Here is a 20762-nt window from a genome sequence, read left to right on the forward strand (position 1 = left end):
ATGGATGGTATAGGTGGACCTCTCTCCATGGGTGCAGTCTCCCTGCCTCCTTAGGCTCTTATGGTTGGAAAGAAAAGCCTAGGAGTGCTTTAACTAAAGCACTCAGCATACCAACAATGCCCAACTAGTTTCCAGATGGCATTTCCTTGGTCACGCCTATTGGTCAGTTCCCGCAACTGGTCTAACAGGTAGTAATCACCAAAGGGCAGGCCAAAACAGGGTTAGGGAAGGGAACAGTCAAACCTGTTTGGCTATCTTAAGGTAGTTGTAAAAAGAAAAACCTTTTATTTTTAGTAGAAAAGAAAAAGAAAAATGGTTAGAGTCGGTGTGTTTCACCAAGGCTGCTTGACTATTTAGGAGGTTTTGATGACTAACAAATCAGTTTTACAACCTGTGTCATGTGCCAATCTTGACTCTTTCCAACCTCTGTGCCTTTTTAAATATATCATCCCCTCTGCCTGGAATGCCCTATCAATACTTTGTTTTCCTAGTAAAATTCTGTGTTTCCATCAAGATCACTCCTATGAAATACAACTTCTCCTAACTCTTCTTTAATCTTAGGAGTTTAGCATTTGCTAGCTGTTAGCATTTCTCTTACTGTACAGATTATCATTCTATTATTTTGTTTTCAGGTAACATTTTATAACAGCCGCTATCCTCTTTTGCCCAATTCTTTATACATCATCTACATCCTGTTTTTAAAAACTCATTCATCTATTCCTCTGTTTCTGTTTTTCTCTCAATATTTAGTAAAGGCCTGTGTGTGCCAGACATTGTGTTAATTGCTTCCCATACATATTTCATTTAAATATTATGGAAGATCTATGTATTATTATCTTTATTTTACAACAGGCCAAACTAAGGTCAAGGGAAATTGAGTAACTTGCTCCAAGTTGCAGCTAGTAAGAGGCAGAACAAAGATTTGAATACAAATCTGTCAAACTATAATACCCCATTTCTTCCTAACAGGCTCTTCTCTCTTTCTATAGTTTCCACTGACTCCTCTATGAATGTCCTATCTCAATCTTTGGGGTACCTTTGTGGGGTTCTCCTGAAATCAGACAGGAATTTTGGCCTTGTAGTTCTCTGGGTCCATCACAGTGTGATTCTTAGAGACTTGGAGAAGGTGACTATGAAATAATTGGGATTCAGGCTCATATCTAACTCCCCCAGTCAACAGTGCTTCTACCCTCAATGGGTGGGTAGGCACTGGGCTCAGCATTGCCTATCCTGTCACTGTCTTCTCTAGCTTTTCTGGAAGCTGTCACACAACTCAATATTTCCTTAATGGGGCCCAGGCTTGGGTTTTTCTTTCTAAATTCCCTTCCCTTCCCTTCCCTTCCCTTCCCTTCCCTTCCCTTCCCTTCCCTTCCCTTCCCTTCCCTTCCCTTCCCTTCCCTTCCCTTCCCTTCCCTTCCCTTCCCTTCCCTTTTCTTTTCTCCTTTTTCTCTTTTCTTCTCTTCTCTTCTTCCCCTGCCTTTCTCTGACTCCTTCTCCCTTTCCCTCTTCCCTTTCCCTTCCTATCTCCTCCTCCTCTTCTTCTCTTCCTCCTCCTCCTCCTTCTCTCTATCTCTTTCTCTCTCTCTGTAATCTTGTCAAGTAGCATGTAAGTGTTTTGGTAAGGTGCACACTATAATCATCTTGATAAGTAGCTTTTGAATTTTCAGGAAATCAAATCAGAACAGTACCCAGAAGCAGAGCACAATGTGGGTGTGTTTTGGAGCTGCAGATTAAATTTCAGTTTTCAAATTTGATCCCAGATGACTTACTTTAGAACTATATAGGAAGAAATATCTGAATAATTTGATTAAACCTTTTTATTATGGAGCACTTGATTTAAAAATGACATTGAGTATAGTCCTTGAGTGCTATACAATAAAGATTTCAGCAGGCACTTCAGCCTTGATCATGACTTCTTGAGTTTCATGTGATTCCAGGAGAATGCATATCATTCTATTAGCTCCTGTTTACCAAGTACCTGAAATTTGCCAGATGCTCCACATGTTGTTTTTAATTGTCATAGCTCTGCAAAGGTGGATTATGATCCCCATTTTACAAAGGAGCAAAGTTATGCTGTTTGCCACACCTAGTTAGTGACATTGCTGGGATTCATAACCCAGTCTGTCTGACTCTTAAGTCGATGATCCTGCCACCATATCATACTGCTTTGCCAATTAATAAAAATAAATAGCTAAAGACACCTAACAGAAGCTTTATCATCTATGCCTGATAGTTTCCTAATCTCTGTGTTGAATATTAATTTATTGAGAGACTGTTAAATTCATCTCATCTCACCCTTCCATCATTTTGTATATGAAGAAATTGAGGCTCAAAGGAAAGCAGCAAATTTCTTAAGGCCTCACAATAAACCAGTGGAGTCAAGCCATGACCTAGATCTCTTTGCCTCATTCTGTAACTCTCATATACTCATTGGCATTACTACAGCTTTCTATGTATTTATGTTATATCCCACTGGATTCCAAGCTTCCAGAAGGGAAGAGCTATGATTTTTTTTTTGCCCCTACAGACTTTGGCACAGGGCTGGGTCATTGAGCTTTCAGCAGGCATTTGTTAATTGACTAATTGATACTTTTTGGCAATAATTGACCCTATTAGAAGAGCAGCTTCCCTATTTACACACAGTGTGTTGAACAGGCAACATATTTGTTGCAAACGGCAACTCTATAAATTGGGAACTAGGATGTCATGGGAACAGCCTTTCTTGGTATTATAGAGTCTAACTCCTTTGCTGTGTAGATGGGTATACTTTAGCCCAGAAAGGGGAAAGGATTTATCTCAAGGTCAAAGAGACGTTTATAACAGAGCTGGAACTATTTAAATTTGTATTTAGAGTAGGCAATACATGTCCATGGTAATTTTTTTTTAATTACAAAAGTTTAAAGAACAAAAAATGATTTCTGACCATCCCTCAAATATGTAGTTCCCTTTCTCACAGACAACCATAATTTATTAGTTTCTATATACCCTTGTAGACATAGTATATGCATTTATAAACATATACAAAAATATGTCAGTTTTCCCCACACATTTAGTGTTTTGTGTTGTTTTGTATTTTTTTTAATTTATAGTGTATCTTAGAGATTGCTCCATGTCAATATATAGGACTACCTCTTTTTTGAGACAGGGTCTTGCTCTCTTGCCCAGGCTAGAATACTTCATTTTTTAAATGGCTGCATTGTATGGCTGCATAATAATTTATTACATTAATCCTCTATTGATGGGCATTTGTGTTGTTTCAAGTCTTCTGCTATTATAAACAATGTTGTAGTGAATATCCTTGTATTATGTCATGTCACACATATGCAAACATGTGCTGGGTCAAAACATATATTTTTTTTAATTTTGAAAGCTTTTGCAGTTACTCTATACAAAGGTTGTAAGATTATCATGCAAAATTTGGATGTGACAAAATTGATATATGAAATAGTTACTGTTCATTTTACAGAAGGATTATTGTCTTGGCTTTGCATAAATGTTCAACACAGACATTCTTTAAATGAGCAATCCCTACTGTACAATTAAATGAGAATTCAGTTTAAAGAAATGTGATTTGTACACTACTGTTCAGGAACACATCTACTGGGCAAAGCATGTGAAGATGGTAATATGTTTCTAAAATGCAATTGAGTCTATACAGGTTGTGATTCCAATCATATTACCAAACCCCAGAGGTGCACCTGGATGAAAGTGTAGGGAGAAAGGAACAAGGGGTTCAGATCCAGCTAAAAGGGAGTAAAAGCTACCACAAGGGCAGAGCCAGTGGCATGCCAATAAACTGGCTTTCTGCAGGAAGGGTGGTGGGGGCTGATTTGTAGTGTTTGCTGGTCTCCATGATGTAGCTGTTTCTATCATGACCAATTTCAAGCTACCAGTGTGATAACACTGAATATGAAATCTGAAAAAGGTGTTCAGAATCGGTTTTTGAGGGTAGTGCAAGCCAGCTCCAGCACAACACTGGACAGAACCTAAGGAAAGGCAGCTTTAGAACACAACACTTGGACCTGGCCAAGTAAGTGTCAGATGATCTTGGCAGAGGTGAGCTGGGCTATTCCTCATAGTGTTTTCATTGGTGAGGTTGGAGCCTGTACTTCTCCCATACACTCTATCCAGATCCCATTTTGGTGCTCCCTATAGTCCTCACCTAAATGGCCTGAACTTCACTGGTCTCCAGAGGAACAACAGCAACATAAAAAGCAAGGTACATAATGAACTGTTTGTCAGGTGCTATTCCAATGTCAAATATTCATCCTGTTATTAATCTGGTGTCAGCAACAAAACTCCATAAGCAATCAACTCACCTGTAAGGTCCAACACCAGCAGTTCTCTCCCCTAGCTACACATTAGAAGCAATGGGAGAGCTTTTAAAATATCACAGAGTCCACACCTTACCCCCAATCAAGATCAATTAAATCAGAACCACTGGGAGTGAGACTAGACTTCAATATTTTGTAAAATGTCCCCTGGTGATTCTGATTTATGACCAAGGTTGAGAATTACTTCCCTGATCAACCTGGTCCTCCCATCCGATCACCTTTTTCTACCATCTCCCCTCCATCATGTGCCAGGCACTCTATCTTGCTATTCCAAGAACACACCAAATTCTTTCATGACTTCTAGCCTCTTCATCTGCTGTTCCTTTCATTGAGAATGCTCCTCCCCTGCCTCTTTGCATGTCTGGCCCCTCCTATTATTCAGGTCTCAGCTCAAATACCACATCCTTAGAGTCTTTCCCCCAAACACACTACCTAAATTAGCATCCCTTCATTCTTTTACATAGCCTTGTTTTATTTCCTTCATTGTATATATCACCATCTAAAAATATCTAATTTTTTAAATTTCAACATATTAAGGGACTACAAGTGTTTTTGTTACATTGATACCTTTCATGATGCTTAAGTTGAGGATCTTAGCATGCTCATCACCTAAATAGTGTCCACTGTACCCAATAGGTACTTTTATTTTTAAGTGTATCAACTTCTTTTTTGTTGTTTTTTTTTATTTTTTTTCTTTTTATTTCAGCATATTACCAGGGTACAAATGTTTAGGTCACATATATTGCCTTTGCCACACCCAAGTGAGAGCTTCAAGTATGTCCATCCCCCAGACGGTGCGCACAGCACCCATTAGGTGTGAACATAACCATCCCCTCCACCCCCCCACCTGCCCGACACCCAATGAATGTTACTTCCATATGTGCACTTAGGTGTTGATCACGTAAAACCAATTTGCTGGTGAGTACACATGGTGCTTGTTTTTTCATTCTTGGGATACTTCACTTAGTAGAATGGGCTTCAGCTCTATCCAGTATAATACAAGACGTGCTAGATCACCATTATTTTTTGTGGCTGAGTAGAGCTCCACCAATAGGTACGTTTTTACCCCTCCCTTCCTCCCTTCCTTCTTGATTTCCAATGACTTTTACATCTCTTTGTGCCCGTGTTTGCCCATTGATTAGCTCCCAATTATTAGAGAGTGCATGTGGTGTTTGTTTTTCCATTCCTGAGATACTTCACTTAGGATAATGGTCTCCAGTTCCATCCAAGTTGCTACAAGAGACATTGTTTCATTCCTTTTTATGGCTGAGTAGTACTCCATGTGTGTGTGTGTGTGTGTGTGTGTGTGTGTGTGTGTGTGTGTGTGTGTGTGTACACACCACATTTTCTTAGTCCACTCCTGAATTGGGCACTTAGGTTGATTCTACATCTTTGTGATTGTGAATTGTGCTGCAATAAACATTCAAGTGCAGGTGTACTTTTGATAAAATGACTTATTTTCCTTTGGGTAGATATTTATCACTCGTTTATTGTTTGTCTACTTCCACCAAAAGTTCACCTAACTTGAGGGCAAGGCCTTTGACCATAATATTCACAGTTGTTTCCTCAGTTTCCCAGAATAATGCCTGGAGCATAGTAAGTATACATACTCAAAGATTGTTCTTTAACCATCAGACCATAGTTATGAAGCATCACTTATGGTTGAACTCAGTGATGTATTCAAATATTTCATCATGTTCAGTTTTAAACTGTGGAGCATGACATTCAAGGCTATTCCTGACCTACCCACCATATAACTTATTAGCCTCACCTTCTTCCATTTCCTATCCTCTTGGAGAAGGAGCCCTGCATGAACTGCAGTTTCTAGGGAAGGTGGTCTGGAGCTGGACACTTCAGTATTGGTTTTAGCAAAGAAGTGTATATGTGTGTGTGTCAGGGGCAGGGGACACAGGACAGAATGTTTAGCCAGGGCAGAAGCAAATGAAGAGAGCAGTATATTTAGGAGAGGTCACTGATGGAGAGAAATAGAAGACAAGATAGACTCAAGTAACTTTGCACATAGCCCTTTTAATATATTTAATTTATTTCCTTTTCTAGATTACTTTCACATGCTTTCTATATTGTTTGTTTTGTATGCTTCTATGAAGTAGACAATGCCATTATTTTTATCCCCATTTTTAGATGAGGAAGCAAGGCCCGCATTTCCAGTTAAATGCGAAGCAGTGGAGATGGGATTTGACACCTGCTCTTCTGACTGCCAATCCAGAGCTCTTTAAATTTCAGTTGTATGGAGCTTGGCCAGACTGTAGAGGGTACTAAAAACCAAGGAGCTTGGGCTTGAGTTCTGTTCTGTTTTTCTCACTAGAGCTAACTATAAGGTCAAAAGAAACGAAGATAATGACAGCTTCATAACCATTCCCAAAAAGCCTCCCTGTAGGACATCAGCCAAGGGACCTGGCTGAGGACCCATCCATGGTGCTGAGTTAACTACCACCTGTGTTTCTAGGTGGGTGGAACAGACATGGAGAGAGTCATGTTTTTGGAGTCACAGGGACTCTGCCATCTCAGAAGGCCTTCTCACAGGAGACCTGTCTTTTGCCAGGACAGACTATGTACCTAGAGCTGCCTAGCCTGTTCCACAGGCCCAATAGCAGTATCCTGAGAGAGAGAGAGAAAAAAAGAGAAACTAGGACTCAGCAATGCTTGAGAGAATTTTTCATGGCAAAGTTCCCTTGAGTGATTAGGCCAGATATTCTAGGCTGCCTCAACCCCAGACAATGTTATGTCCATAGGATACATGATGCTAAACAGGCCTTGGGGTGATTTCTGTCTGCAAAGGTCACTCAGGGGAGAAGCACTTAGCTACTCCTTTCTGTAGTGCAGTGTTTTTGTTTTTCAGGAGAATCCCTTAGAGTCAAGAGAGTTGAGACTAGAAAAACAAGATAGGAATGCAGACTGGCTTCAGTTCTCCTTGAATCACATCCCGGGTATACTCTGAGACTCACAGCAAAAAATTTGTGTGAATACAAGACTCTTGAACCCACTTTCCTTAGGTGGCTATGTTCCCTTGGTGCATACCACATTCCTTTCTTATTATAGATCAGTGGAACCAAGGTTAAAAGAGAAGTAGAGGTATACATATGGTCACATAATGACTCATCAAGGTAGCATGGCTGGTCTTTGGATCTTCCACCTTCCTGCTCTGGGACCTTCTTACTATTCTTCACTGCACTGTCTCTGCCTTTTGAAGCATAGTGCTAGAGCCCATTTGGGAGAACACATCCCATTGATAAGGGAAAACATCAACATTTCAGGTAATGCAGATCTGACTTCTAATCCTCATTCTGCCACTTACTAGCTGATGACTATAGATTCAACATCTCTGAGCCTTATTTTCTTCATCTCTAAAATAGAAATTGTAACTATCTGGAAGAGTTTCATCAAGAATTAAATGAAGTAACATCTTTGTAGTCCACCTTGAAGCATACCAAGAAAGACACAGTAGGTTCTCCTGTCTTCATTGCTCTTCCCAGCAAGTCAAATGTTACTCATTTTTTTCACTTTGAAGAGGCAATATGTAGATTTAGAACATGTTTAATACAAGGTACATTATTCAGGAGAGAGGCAAATAAGATATTTGCTCAGTTATAATGGTTAAGTAAAAAACATCTGGCAGCCTGGATTGAAACTGGGCTATACACTTTCAAATCAGTAAGCAGCCTGTATCTGGGGTTGCCTGATACATAAATTAAAACTAATGGCCTGTGTCCTCTCTACTTTGAAGAAAGGCTTGATTATATAATGAATCTGAAAATGATTTCAAAGTAACAAAGCAAATATTCAGCAAATACAGAGCATATAGTGGGCATTTACTTGAGTTTTGGTTCCATAACTGTTATTGAATCATTATGTTTTCTTGGCAAGGTACATTCTGCTCTCTGGATGTCAGCTTCCCCATCTATAAAATGAGATTGTTGGATTAGATAATCTCTGCAGAGATTGTTGTTTGTTTGTTTGTTTAATTCAGTATATTATGTAGGTACAAACATTTTGCTTACATGAAATGTGTTTGCCTCGCTCAAGCCAAGGCCACAACCATGTCCTTCCCCCATACAGTGCACCCCGTCCCCATTAGCTGTGGGTTTACCTCCGCACCCTTCTATCCTCCATCCCTCCCACCTGACTGGCACCCAGTGAGTATTACTACCATGTGAGCACCTTAGTGTTGGTCAGTTAGTATTAGTTTGATGGCGAGTACATGTGGTGCATGTTTTTCTATCCTTGTGATACCTCACTTCGAAGGATGGGATCAATTTCTATCCAGAATAATATAAGAGGTGCTAGATCACCATTGTTTTTTGTAATTGAGTAGTATTCCATGGTATACATATACCACATTTTATTAACCAATCATGTATTGATGGGCACTTGGGTTGTTTCCTCATCTTTGCAATTGCGAACTGTGCTGCTATAAACATTGAAGTGCAGGTGTCTTTCTTATAGAATGTCTTTTTTCCTTTGGGTAGATGCCTGGTAGTGGGATTGATGGATCAAATGTCATGTCTGTTTTTAGCTCTTTGAAGTATCTCCAAATTACTTTCCATAGGGGTTGTACTGATTTGCAGTCCCAACAGCAACATAAGAGTGTTCCAATCTCTCCACATCCACGAAAGCATTTGCTATTTTGAGACTTTTTTATAGAGGCCATTCACACTGGAGTTAGGTTATATATCATTGTAGTTTTAATTTGCAGTTTTGATTTGCATTTCCCTAATGATCAGAGATGTTGAGTACGTTTTTGGAGGTTTGCTGGCCATTAGTCTGTCTTCTTTTGAAAAGTTTCTGTTCATTTTCTTTGTCAATTTATTGATGGGGTTGTTTTAATTTTTTCCTGTTGATTTTCTTAAGTTCTATATCAATTCTTGTTATCAGCCCTTGATTAGATGTGTAGAAATCAAATATTTTCTCCCATTCTGTAGGTTGTCTATTCACTCTAAGGACAGTTTCCTTGGCTGTGCAGAAGCTTTTTAATTTGATCAGGTCCCATTTATTTATTTTTGTTTCTGCTGTGATTATTGTGAGCATCTTCTTCATAAATTTTTTACCTAGGCCAATGTCTAAAAGAGTCTTCCCTAGATTTTCTTCCAAAATCTTAAAGGACTCATGCGTCAGGTTTAAGTCTCTTATCCAATATGAGTTGATTTTTGTGAGAGGTGAAAGGTGGGGATCCAGTTTTAATCTTCTGCATGTGGATATCCAGTTTTCCCAGCACCACTTATTGAATAGAGATTCTTTTCCCCAATGTATACTTTTGTCTGCTTTGTCAAAGATTAGATGACAATACGAGGATGGTTTTATATATGGGATCTCCATCCTATTCCAAAGGTCTATCTATATCTGTATTTATGTGCCAGTACAACACTGTGAGCCTTATAGCCTTATAGTAAAGATTGAAGCCTGACAGACTGATGCCTCCCAATTTTTTCTTTTTGCTTAAGATTGCTTTGCATATACGAGGTCTTCTCGTATATGCAACCTTCTCGTACGAGGTTCCATATGAAGCATAGAATTATTTTTTTCTAAATCTGTAAAGAATGATGGTGAAATTTTGATAGAGATTGCATTAATTCTGTCGATCACTTTAGATAGAATGGACATTTTAGCAATATTAATTCTACCAATCCATGAGCATAGTAGGGATTTCCATCTGTGCAAATCATGTACAATTTCTTTTCTCAGTGTTTTGTAGTTCTCCCTATAAATATCTCTCACCTCTTTTGTTAAATATATTCTTAAATATTTAATTGTCTTTGATGCTATTGTGAAAGGTGTTGCATCTTTGGTTCGATTTTTGGCTTGACTGTTATTGGATATATGAATGCCACTGATTTATTTGTGTGTATTAATTTTGTATCCTGAAACTTTACTGAATATTTTTATCAATTCCAGGAGTCTCTTGGCTAAATCCTTGAGATTTTCTAGGTATAATAGCATATCATCAGCAAATAGTGAGAGTATTTGACCTCTTCTGCCCCCATTCAGACACCCTTAATTCCCTTCTCTTGTATGATAGCTCTGGCAAGGACTTCCAGTGCTATGTTGAATAGAAGTGGAGATAGTGGGCAACCTTGTCTGGTTATAGTTCTAAGTGGGAATGCTTTCAATTTTTCCCCATTCAATATGATATTGGCCATGGATTTGTCATATATGGCCTTAATAACTTTAAGGAATGTCTCATCTATGCCTATTTTGTTGAGGGTTTTTATCATACAAGTGTGCTGGATTTTATCAAATGGTTTTTTTTAGTCTATTGAGAGAATCACATGGTCTTTGTTCTTGCTTTTATTTATGTGGTGAATTACATTTATAGATTTGTGTACATTGAATCAGCCTTGCATCCCTGGGATAAAGCCCACTTGGTCATGGTGAATTGTTTTTTTGATGAGCTGTTGGATTCAGTTTGCTTAATTTTTTTGAGAATTTTTTCTACAGAGGTTTTTGCGTGTTCTGACATACAAGGAGTTTATTACTGAAATAATAATAAATATGATCTGTATAATGTTTTATGCTTTATATGGTATTTTTCCCATCTATTATTTCATGTGAGAATAGCACTGGAATGCTGGACTGGGAGTGAGGACACCAGGATTCTTGTCTCTGTTTTGATACTCACTCATGTCATGACCTTAAACAAGTTTCTTCCAGTCTCTGAGTCTCAGTTTTTCAATCTGTAAAATAGGAGGTGTGACAGTTGAACTAAATGAATAGGTCTGTAAACTTCTCCACAAAGCCCTGGGGGAGAGATCCGATAGAATTTCTGTAAGGCATACTTCTCTGTAGGCTCTGTAAGCCTACAGAGAAGAGGAGAAAAGGACTGGTCTGGCAGGAGGAGTTGTAAGTTTCCTATGCCAACTTCAGGCAGATTAGTTTAATTTTACCTGTTTCACAAATGAGGCTTATATATAATGGTTTCTTTTTTATTTTTTTATTTCAGCATATTATGGGGGTGCGAACATGTTGGTTACATGTAATACATTTGCCTCACCCAAGCCAAGGCTACAAGTGTGTCCTTCCCCCAGATGGTGTGAAACGGGGTCTTGCTCTTGCCTAGGTTGGTCTTGAACTGTGAGCTCAATTGATCCTCCAGCCTTGGCCTCCCAGAGTGCTAGGATTACAGGCATGAGCCACCATGCCCATCCCCTTGTTTGACTTATTTAGATTCCGCATATAAGTGAAGTCATACAGTATTTCTCTTTCTGTCCCTGGCTTATTTTGCTTCACATAATATCCTCTAGGGTCATCCATGTCACAAGCGACAGTATTTTCTTCTTTTTAAAGGCTGTGTAGTATTCTGCTGTGCATTTTTACCCCCATTTTCTTTATCCATTAATCTGTTGATGGATACTTAGGTTTCTTCCATATCTTGGCTAATGTGAATAATGCTGAAAAAATTCAAACACATAGAAGCAGAGAGTAGAATGACAGTTATCAGGGGCTGAGTGAGGGGTAGATTGAGTGGATGGGAGAGGGAAGATATTGGTCAAAGGATACAGAGTTAAGATAGATTGGAAGAATAAGTTTTGGTGATCTATTGCACAGCATGGTGACCATAATCAATAATAATGTATATTTCAAAATTGCTGAAAAATTAAACTTTAAACATTCTCACTATAAATAAAAATGAATAAAAGAAAATATAGTTATATTTGTTAAAAAATGATAAATAGGTGAGATGATGGCTATATTAATTAGTTTGATCTAATCTTTCCACAATGTATAAATATATCAAAACATCACATGTACTCCATAAATATATGCAACTATTATTTGTCAAATAGTTTCTTTTTTTAAACTTGATTAGATGAGCTCTAAGGCCTTGGGTATTAAAAATGGAATCTAGCAAAATATATTGCTTGGTAACTTCATTTTTATTGTTGTTTTAACAAACCAGTATTTGCTGAACATATTTATAAGTTAGAAAAAAGACATTGAGATCATGATTAATAACTGCACAGTGTTTCCCTGCATGAATATGGAATAATTTATTTAATCATTCCCCTAATATTAGACTTTTAAGTATTTCCAATTTTCCTTGTTTAAATAATGCTACAATGAACTTCTTTTTGTACTTACCAGAATATTTTCATATAAGACATTCCTAGAAGTGGAATTACTAGTAAGGGTTTATACATATTCTTAATTTTTTCAAAATATATTACAAAACTGTTCTCTAAAAATTTATATTCCTACCAGCAATACCTCATTACCAATACTTAGTATTTAATCTGTGCCAATCTGACTTGTGAAAATATTTAATTTGTACTTGTGTGATCTCTAGTGAAATTAAACAATTTTCATATGTTTGTTCATCATTTGTATTTCTTCTTTTAATTGCTATTGCCCAGTTTTCTATTGTACTGTTCATTTTATACATCAAAGATACTGACCATCAGTTTTACATATTTTATGCCAATAATTTTTCTTAGTTTATGGTTTGTCTTTAAATTTCATCAGGATGTTCGTTTTATATAAGAAATCTTAAATGTTTTCTAGTGAAATTTATCAAATCTGTTTTCACTTACATTTTCTTCATTGTCATCCTGTAAAATCCCTTTTTCTGCCTTCAAAAAATTTTTAATTTTCACTTATATTTTCTAATAGTACTTCAGTGATTTCCTTTTGTTTTTTTATTGACATTTTTAATCTATCTGGAATTTATTTTGATTTTAATTAGTAATTTAACCTTATTCCCTTTTCTAAATACTTAAAAAGTTGTTCTGACATCGTTTAGCAAATAATTCATCCTTTCTTCAATGAATTGGCATGACTTATTGCATGTATGCTATCTGGTTTTGGCTTTCTGGGCTCTTACACTGATCAACCTAAGCCAGACTCAATATCAAACTGTTGTAATTGCTGTGGCTTTATAATACTTTAAAGGCCTGGCAGGGAAAGTCTCATTACTCTTGCTGTTCACAAATATCTTGGCATTATCACACGTTTTATTCCTTCAGATAAACTTTGGGATTATTTTGTCAAGATTTTGTTTGGGTTGTTTTCAATTTATAGATTTCATTGGGAGAGAACAAAAATGATTATAATATTGCATTTTCACAGCCAAGAACATGGGATATCATTCTCTTTAATTTAGATTTTCTCTTAAATACTGCCACAAAGATTTTGTTTTGTTCACATAGCTCCTGAATTAACACTCTGTATATAAAGTGGAAGAAATCCTACATTCTTCAGTTTTCTCTATAGGTTAACAGTGAAGATGATGACTCAACTTTTTCGTCATTTACATGATATGATGCCACTAATATTGGGTAACTCCCTTGCCTTATCGCCTCTGCTCCAAACAGGATTTTTCAGAATGAACAAATTGAAACAAGACTAGTCAGACACTGACCTCAATACATACTGCATGGCAGCACGAATGGGGCTGACAGAAAACAGCAGAAATAGGAAGCCTGTGGAGAAAATATCTGAAGGCTGTCTCATGGCTTCTATTCCTCCTGGAGCTTTGAATCATGCTTAAGTTTTATGATGGAGAAATAGGACCATGGAGAAAGATGCAGAACACTATGAAACAGTCAAGGATTTCAGAGCCAACTGGCATTCAGAGGACCTCATGCTGTCCCATTATGTGACCATTCACAGGAGTCAAGGGTTTGGGGTTGTTCTGATAAGGCAGTTATTAAGCATTTAAATGAGTGGTCTGTTTGCAGCTCTGGAGTGTGGTCTTACCTGCTTCAACATGAGAGAGGATTTTTGTATTTTGCCAATCATTTCACAGTGACCTTTTGTGAGACCTTCATTATAGGTTGTGGAAATAACTTTGCTGTTGGAAGTCAACAGTGTCAAAGAGCTGGGTATGATGTTTGTAGTGTTTGAGAGGGGGCACTGGATAGGTGTTTGTATTCTCTGTGTTAATTATTCAGTTACCTAGGCTACCACACGGGAACAGAAAACCTTCTAGAACCCCCTTGGAGCAAACCCAGATCCCACTTACATACTTCTTCTGTCACGTGAATACAGGCAAAGCACCCACAGGGCCATACGCTTCCTAGCCAAACAGCAAAGATGCCTGCCATGCTCAGACTGCTTTGTCTTCAGACAACAACCACCCACACCAACTCTCCTTTGGATGCAGTTTCCTGATTTTGTGCTAGCACTGACACCAGCTTGCCGTGATTTGAGGCATGTCATTTCAATACTGTGTGTCCATTTTCATAACTGAGGAGTCAAGCATAACATTGGAGAATTTTATTAGAAGGCTTTGAAGGTACTTTATAGCCCAAAGATTCTGCGTTTCTAATTAGGTACAATGAGTTAGAGCTATACAGATAGTGAGTTTCCTGGAAAAAAAAAAAAAAAGAGTTTCGTAACAGAGTCCAGGGATAGAATGGGCTACATTCAAGAAAGGGTGGGCAGCCACTTTGCAGGGATGCTTACAGAGGGGATTCAAGCCTTGTATGGAGGAGTGGGTGTGGTGCGACCAAATAATTTAAAATTCATTCCAATCTGTGGGATTCATAGTACTATGAACTGTGATTTGGAGCAAACTAAGGATGTGATGCCAGGCAGGTCAATATCCCTGCTGAACATAGATACAAAAATCCTCAACTGAATACTAGCATTATTCCTGTGGTGCAAGAGTGGTTCAACATAAATCAGTAAATGTGATTCACTATATTATCAGAAGGAAAGACTAAAACTATATGATCATCTCAATGTATGCAAAAAAAGCATTTGACAAAATTCAACATCTTTTTATGATAAACAACTCCTAACAAATTATGGAGGGAATATTAATATAATAAAGGCCATATATGACAAGCTCACAGCTAATATCACACTCAACAGTAAAAAGCTGAAAGCAAGGATGTCCACTCTCACCACTCTGTTTAACATAGTACTAGAAGTCCTAGCCAGTTTCATTTTAAAGAGCCTCATTTTCTTCATCACAGAATAGGACATATGATAATCCCTATTATACTTACTTTGCACAGAATATTATTATTAAGCTTTGTGAACTAATGAAATGGGAGGGATTGTTGTTATTGTTAAGAATCCTGATTAACTTCAGACATATTTTGAAAAATAGAATAAATAGGAAAAAAGTGATAACAACCCAGCAATTGTACATTGGCTCAGACATCATTTGGAGAAATGATAGTTCAAATAGGAGAAGTAGGTTGGAAGCAATCTTGAGAGGTTGTCTGTTCCATCCACTGTCTCTGTCTCTAATCCAAACTGTACAGGTGAGTCATGGTCTTATTTTTAAAGCCTCCAGAGAAAGGTTCCTTCCATATCTATCTTGGGAATCCTCAGCTACATCTGTCATTATTAAGTGTCATTTCAAACATTAAATTCATAATTTTTCTTCAAAAGAAACCACATTTCGTGTGTATGTATTTATATGTTTTGATATGTTTATGCTTTATGTGATCACATATATGCATCTATACACAAATTAATTCAGAAACCCAATGTGTGACACACACACACACACATATTTGTGTATTCACACATAGGAAATACACACATCTGCACAAACATGTTGTTTATGCCTGTGTTGCATATGGCTGGCATATCAGTGCTTCTCTAAGGCTATACTAAGCACTTTGATATTTTGGAGGGCATTAGAAAAAAAAGAGACCAAATGCCTCTAGATATAAGAGACAATGTTACAGTAAGTTGCTATCCTAAAAGGACAAAGTAAAAAGACTAGAGACCTTTATTTTGGATAGTTTCTTTCATTTCTTGCTTACCAGTAGTACTTAAGCCCTATGTATAAAAGATTCTACAAATACATTACAAATGAAATCCAGATGTCCTTTAAGATTCTTAGAGCTGGAAAAGATTTTAATGATTTTTCCAGTCCAACCCATTTCCTGTCATCAATGGGGCCTAGAGAGGGAAAAGGACTTTTCCAAGGTCATATAGAAAGTTAGTGATAAGGCTGAACAACAATCCAGATCTTGTGACTTCTAGCCCAGTGGTCTTTCTTTTATCTGGTACTTGAATATTTTTGTTGAGCAGAGATTTTCCTCTGTAACATCAACACCTAGTACAGTGCCTGGCATATAATAGATGCTCAGTAAATATTAAGTTAATATGTAATGACTCTGGTTGTATTGGGCTCTGCACTTATCCCTGGGCAAATCCATAAAGAACCATCTGTGTTTTAGGTCATTTTGTTTTAGACCAAGAGGCACCCCAGGAAAAGGTATGGAAATTATCTGAGTTCCAAACTGGAAAAAAAACAATGTCATGCTTTTCCCACTGTAACCTCCCTCATTCACAGAGTGATTCTCTTTCAGAAGTGGAATCTAAAACTCTTCTGGGAGCCTTATTCCATTGGCTGGGCAACCATTCTTTTGGCACACTGGGGACCAGGGACTAGCATTTTCCTGTGGAACTGAACCCACTGAAATTGGATACAGGGCCTACCTTCTAGGAGCCATCCTTTCTGTGCATACATTGCAGTCCTCAGTTTGCAGCAGAAAAAAAGCTATTAGTAAATTATGTGTTCTACTTATGCAAATAAATCCTGCACTATGGTAAAAAGAGCACTGGCTTAGAGGCCTTAATTTGTGCATCTGTTAAATGAAGGTGATGATAGCACCTACCTCAAAGCACTGCTGATTTATTTAAATAACATATATAAAACCCCTAACACAGTCCTGGTTCATAGTTGGCACCAAATAATTGGTAATATTGGTAATTTTCTTTCTCCAGGGACCTCTGATTTAGTGTGCTTCTTCACACAAGTAAGTTCCCTGGAATTTATCCTTGGAATGAAAGGTTGTACCAGCGTGATTTTTTTTAACAGTCCCTTCAAACCTAGCATTTTGGAGTCCTTTAACAAAAGGAGAAAGGAAGGAAAGAAGAAAGAATAAGAATAAACAAGGAAAGAAAATTTTTAAAAAGAATCCTCATAATACCCTGAAATAAAAAAAAAAAAAAAAGAATCCTTTATTACAATAACAGTTAATCCCATGCTCTTGCAAGTAGCCCTTTAAGTAAAAGTAGTGCTTTGCTGACCTGGTTACTACTGAATTAACCACATAAAATAACCTGCTGTAATAGATGTATTTTTGTGCCTGATTTGTACATTTTAGGTTTAGTAAGGGGAGAAGAAAGCTGAGCTGTGGCTGCATTTTATGTTTTTGGTTTTTCTCCCCTTCTGCTATCAAATGGCAATCACTCTTTAGTTTTTCTTCCTTTTCCCGACCACAAACATTTCTCCTGTGCCAAAAGAAGTTGCCCTAAAATCCTAGTCTATCCAGTAAACCAAAGCGCAGCAGTAAATGTGAGAAAAAAAAAAAATACCTGGGGTATGTAGAAAGAAAAGACTGGCTGGAGCAGGGCTGTGAGCGTGAAAAGATGTGCATGTTTCAGAGTAGCCAGGGATGTATCTTTGTCTATTCCTGGTGGTGACTCTTCATGCCTATGCATCTCTCTGCTCCACTTGTGTAGTCATTCAGTCCGTATTTATTGAGGGCCTACCGTGTGCCAGGCTTGTGCTAGGAACAAAAGAACAAAGTGTTGAGCAAAATATGTGTTTTTGAGTAGACCTTCACATCTTTCTTGGAGCAGATGTGATCCTGAGGATCTCTGGGTCTGAGCATGTATGTGTATGTGTGTTTCTGTGCATCTGTGACAACTCCACATATGCATGGCAGTGATCTTTGTTGTTCTGCTGACTGCAAAGAACTTCCTTCTACTGGCTGTGAGTTACTACACAAAGAGTGGGCTTTATCTGTGGTTAATTTTTATACCCTGCAAGATTGGGGGCATGATCACTAGCAATTTAAAAATTGAAATCCCATGGTGTTCTCTTTTATAGAAGTTTTACCTGTACTGGTATTATGAAAAATAAGCATCTCATTAGCTCAAGTATTAATTATGATCCCACACATGATTGCAGGTATCGGTAGGAGGAAACATTGACCAAGCCCAAATCTCTGTTGTACCATGCTAAAGGAGTGACAATTTCCACAATTGATTATTTTCTCATGGGTATTTCTGGCTTTTGTTAAAAGTAGAGCATCTTATTTTAAAAACGAGTGAGTAGTCCTAATAATGGAGGTATCAACAGCACCTGCATTTTTCATCCCTGCAAAAATATCTATGAAAATCAAACAATATAGATCCAAATTAAACCAGCCTGTTTTCATAGTTAGATTCTGTGTGATCAAATTATTTGGGCCATTCTCTGTCTACTTCTCTCATCTGGTAGGATATATCTTCATATCTTTTCTGCCCTAGAAATACTTACAAAAAGAGACTCTGGAAACACATTAACAGCTCTGTCTACTCTTGTATTTGCTCTTCCAGGGAAACAGAAATACCTATGTGCCAGCAGAAATGACTGCACCATTGATAAATTCCGAAGGAAAAATTGTCCATCTTGTCGTCTCCGGAAATGCTATGAAGCTGGAATGACTCTGGGAGGTAAGAGCCTTTTTTTCCCCCCTCTTTCTCCTCCTCCTTCTCTCTCCTCCGTCCTCCCTCATCTCTAGTTCTCTCTTTAAACCATATTTTCCTCTTTGATGCTTCCAAGGGAGCCAGTCATGCCCCAGATGCAGGCTGACCCTTTCATATCCAACATGGCCATCAGCCAGCTGGTGCCTTTTTTCCTTAACCATGCCACTCCCCACTCTGAGGCTCGGAGTTGAAGCAGGAGGTGTGAAGCAAACAGAGGGTGAGTAAGTGTGCACTTGACTGGGCAGAGTTCCCCAGGGGACTTAATAGTACTGACCTAATGTCATTCAATGGTAGCTAGGATGAGGGAACTAAAGAATCCAGAATAGTCACAGGTGCAGGATGACCCAGGCACAGGCTGGCCCTGAACACCTAGGAATATCTGTTAGCTAACTGCTGCTTATGTTGTAGGGCCAGCCACCTGGAATGAGAAGCTGCTTCTCTTTTGAGCTTGTGACTAGGCTGCCAAACAGAGCCAATTTCCTATCCTACATCTACAACAGATGAGCAGGCATTTTAATCATTTTCTTTTCTTTGCACATCTATTGATAATTTCCAAAAGCATTTTTTTTTCTGCAGCACAATAGCTTGATAGAAGCAAGATACAGCTCTTTTAAGGGCAACCTTCTCTCATAAAGCTCTGTCCCCTGAGTCTGTGTCTACTATGAGCTTTGTCATCATTCCAGAAAGGATTGACATTAGTTGATTGACACTTATATTTTTCCTCTCCATATTCCTCATCTCTCCATGTTTACATCTGCTCAATGCCAGGGTCTTCCCTGCTGCCTGCTGCTTCCAAAAAGATGCATTTTTCATGAGAAAAGCAAGCTCATTAATCTGCTTTGATTTGGAAATGGAATTTGAAGAAAGGCAAGCCTATTTCTGAGTGCCTGCAACTGTGGCCTCATACCTGATTATTCATTATCAGCCTAGAAAAGCCAAATGCTTAGAATCCAGTCCTGTCCCTTCTCCTCTCAAGGCTAATTTAGAGCAGTTGTCTATCTCTGCTTTCTGTGAGGTGCTCAATACCTTGTCTGCCTATATGCATATTTATAGACACCAACTTGTTTTCTAACCCTGGAGCAGAGCCATGTGTGAGTCTTCATGTAGATAACTATATCCCCCCCTCCTCACAGGCCAGTAATATTCTTAAAACAGACTAAAGTATCTCAAATGAATTGACTCAGGCTCAATCAGAGACAGTCTGAAAAGAAGCATCTCAAGGAGTGTCTAGTACTCCCAGGCATCACAGGCAGATTCTCTGTGAGTGGCTTTCTAGGCAGCCACATCAAATGAGACTCAGTATCTGAGAAAAACCAACCTTGTTTTTGTTTGCTTGGTGTGCTCCGAAGAAATCCAACAATTGTGGTCTGTAGTGGGGAGGAAGAAGCAGGACTGGGAAGGGGGAGTGCAGACAGGAATGCAGGAAAGATGAGAAGGGGATTAACTAGGGGAAGTTTTCTCCATAGGAATGTTGCAACCCCGTGGGGGGGGGGTTCTGATACACTCAATTCACAATTATTTAGACTTCTGTGAATGATGTGTAATAGATGGGGGATCCCCAGGTAGAGAACACCTTGGCTTGCCATCTACTGATATGAATTGCAAACCCACTTTGATTCAGGTAAAGTTTAATGGTAACAAAGTTCCTCATAACATTTGGGTCTAAATCTTGACATTAGTTGCATGTCTCAGGCAACATCTTCCAGTATAAGGCAATCTGTGACATGATTACAGTGAGTCTTTTGAAAAGGAGTCTGTGTATAACAGATAATTTCACTATGCCATAGAGTAATCATACACAGGTTTGTAAATTAATTTATTAGAGAGAATGGCACAATAACTTTTTTTCTTTTGGTTGTTATTTCAGCATATTATGGGGGTACAAATGTTAAAGTTACGTATATTGCCCTTGCCCTCCCTCCCCCCTTGAGTCATAGTTTCAAGCATGTCCATCCCCCAGATGGTGCACAT

At 38.3% G+C, this 20762-nt stretch overlaps 1 protein-coding gene across 2 annotated transcripts in view; it reads left to right on the forward strand.

The window, feature by feature from the left end:
* The window catches only part of AR (androgen receptor), a 172916-nt gene that overhangs the window by 115840 nt on the left and 36314 nt on the right, over positions 1-20762 (forward strand). For both annotated transcript variants that reach the window (XM_075999318.1, XM_012736271.2), the window contains exon 3: positions 18642-18758. In XM_075999318.1, the coding sequence (XP_075855433.1) occupies positions 18642-18758 (117 nt within the window). The remainder of the gene's footprint in view (positions 1-18641; positions 18759-20762) is intronic.

This window comes from Microcebus murinus, chromosome X (assembly GCF_040939455.1).
Source record: "Microcebus murinus isolate Inina chromosome X, M.murinus_Inina_mat1.0, whole genome shotgun sequence".
NCBI classification, from domain to species: Eukaryota; Metazoa; Chordata; class Mammalia; order Primates; family Cheirogaleidae; genus Microcebus; species Microcebus murinus.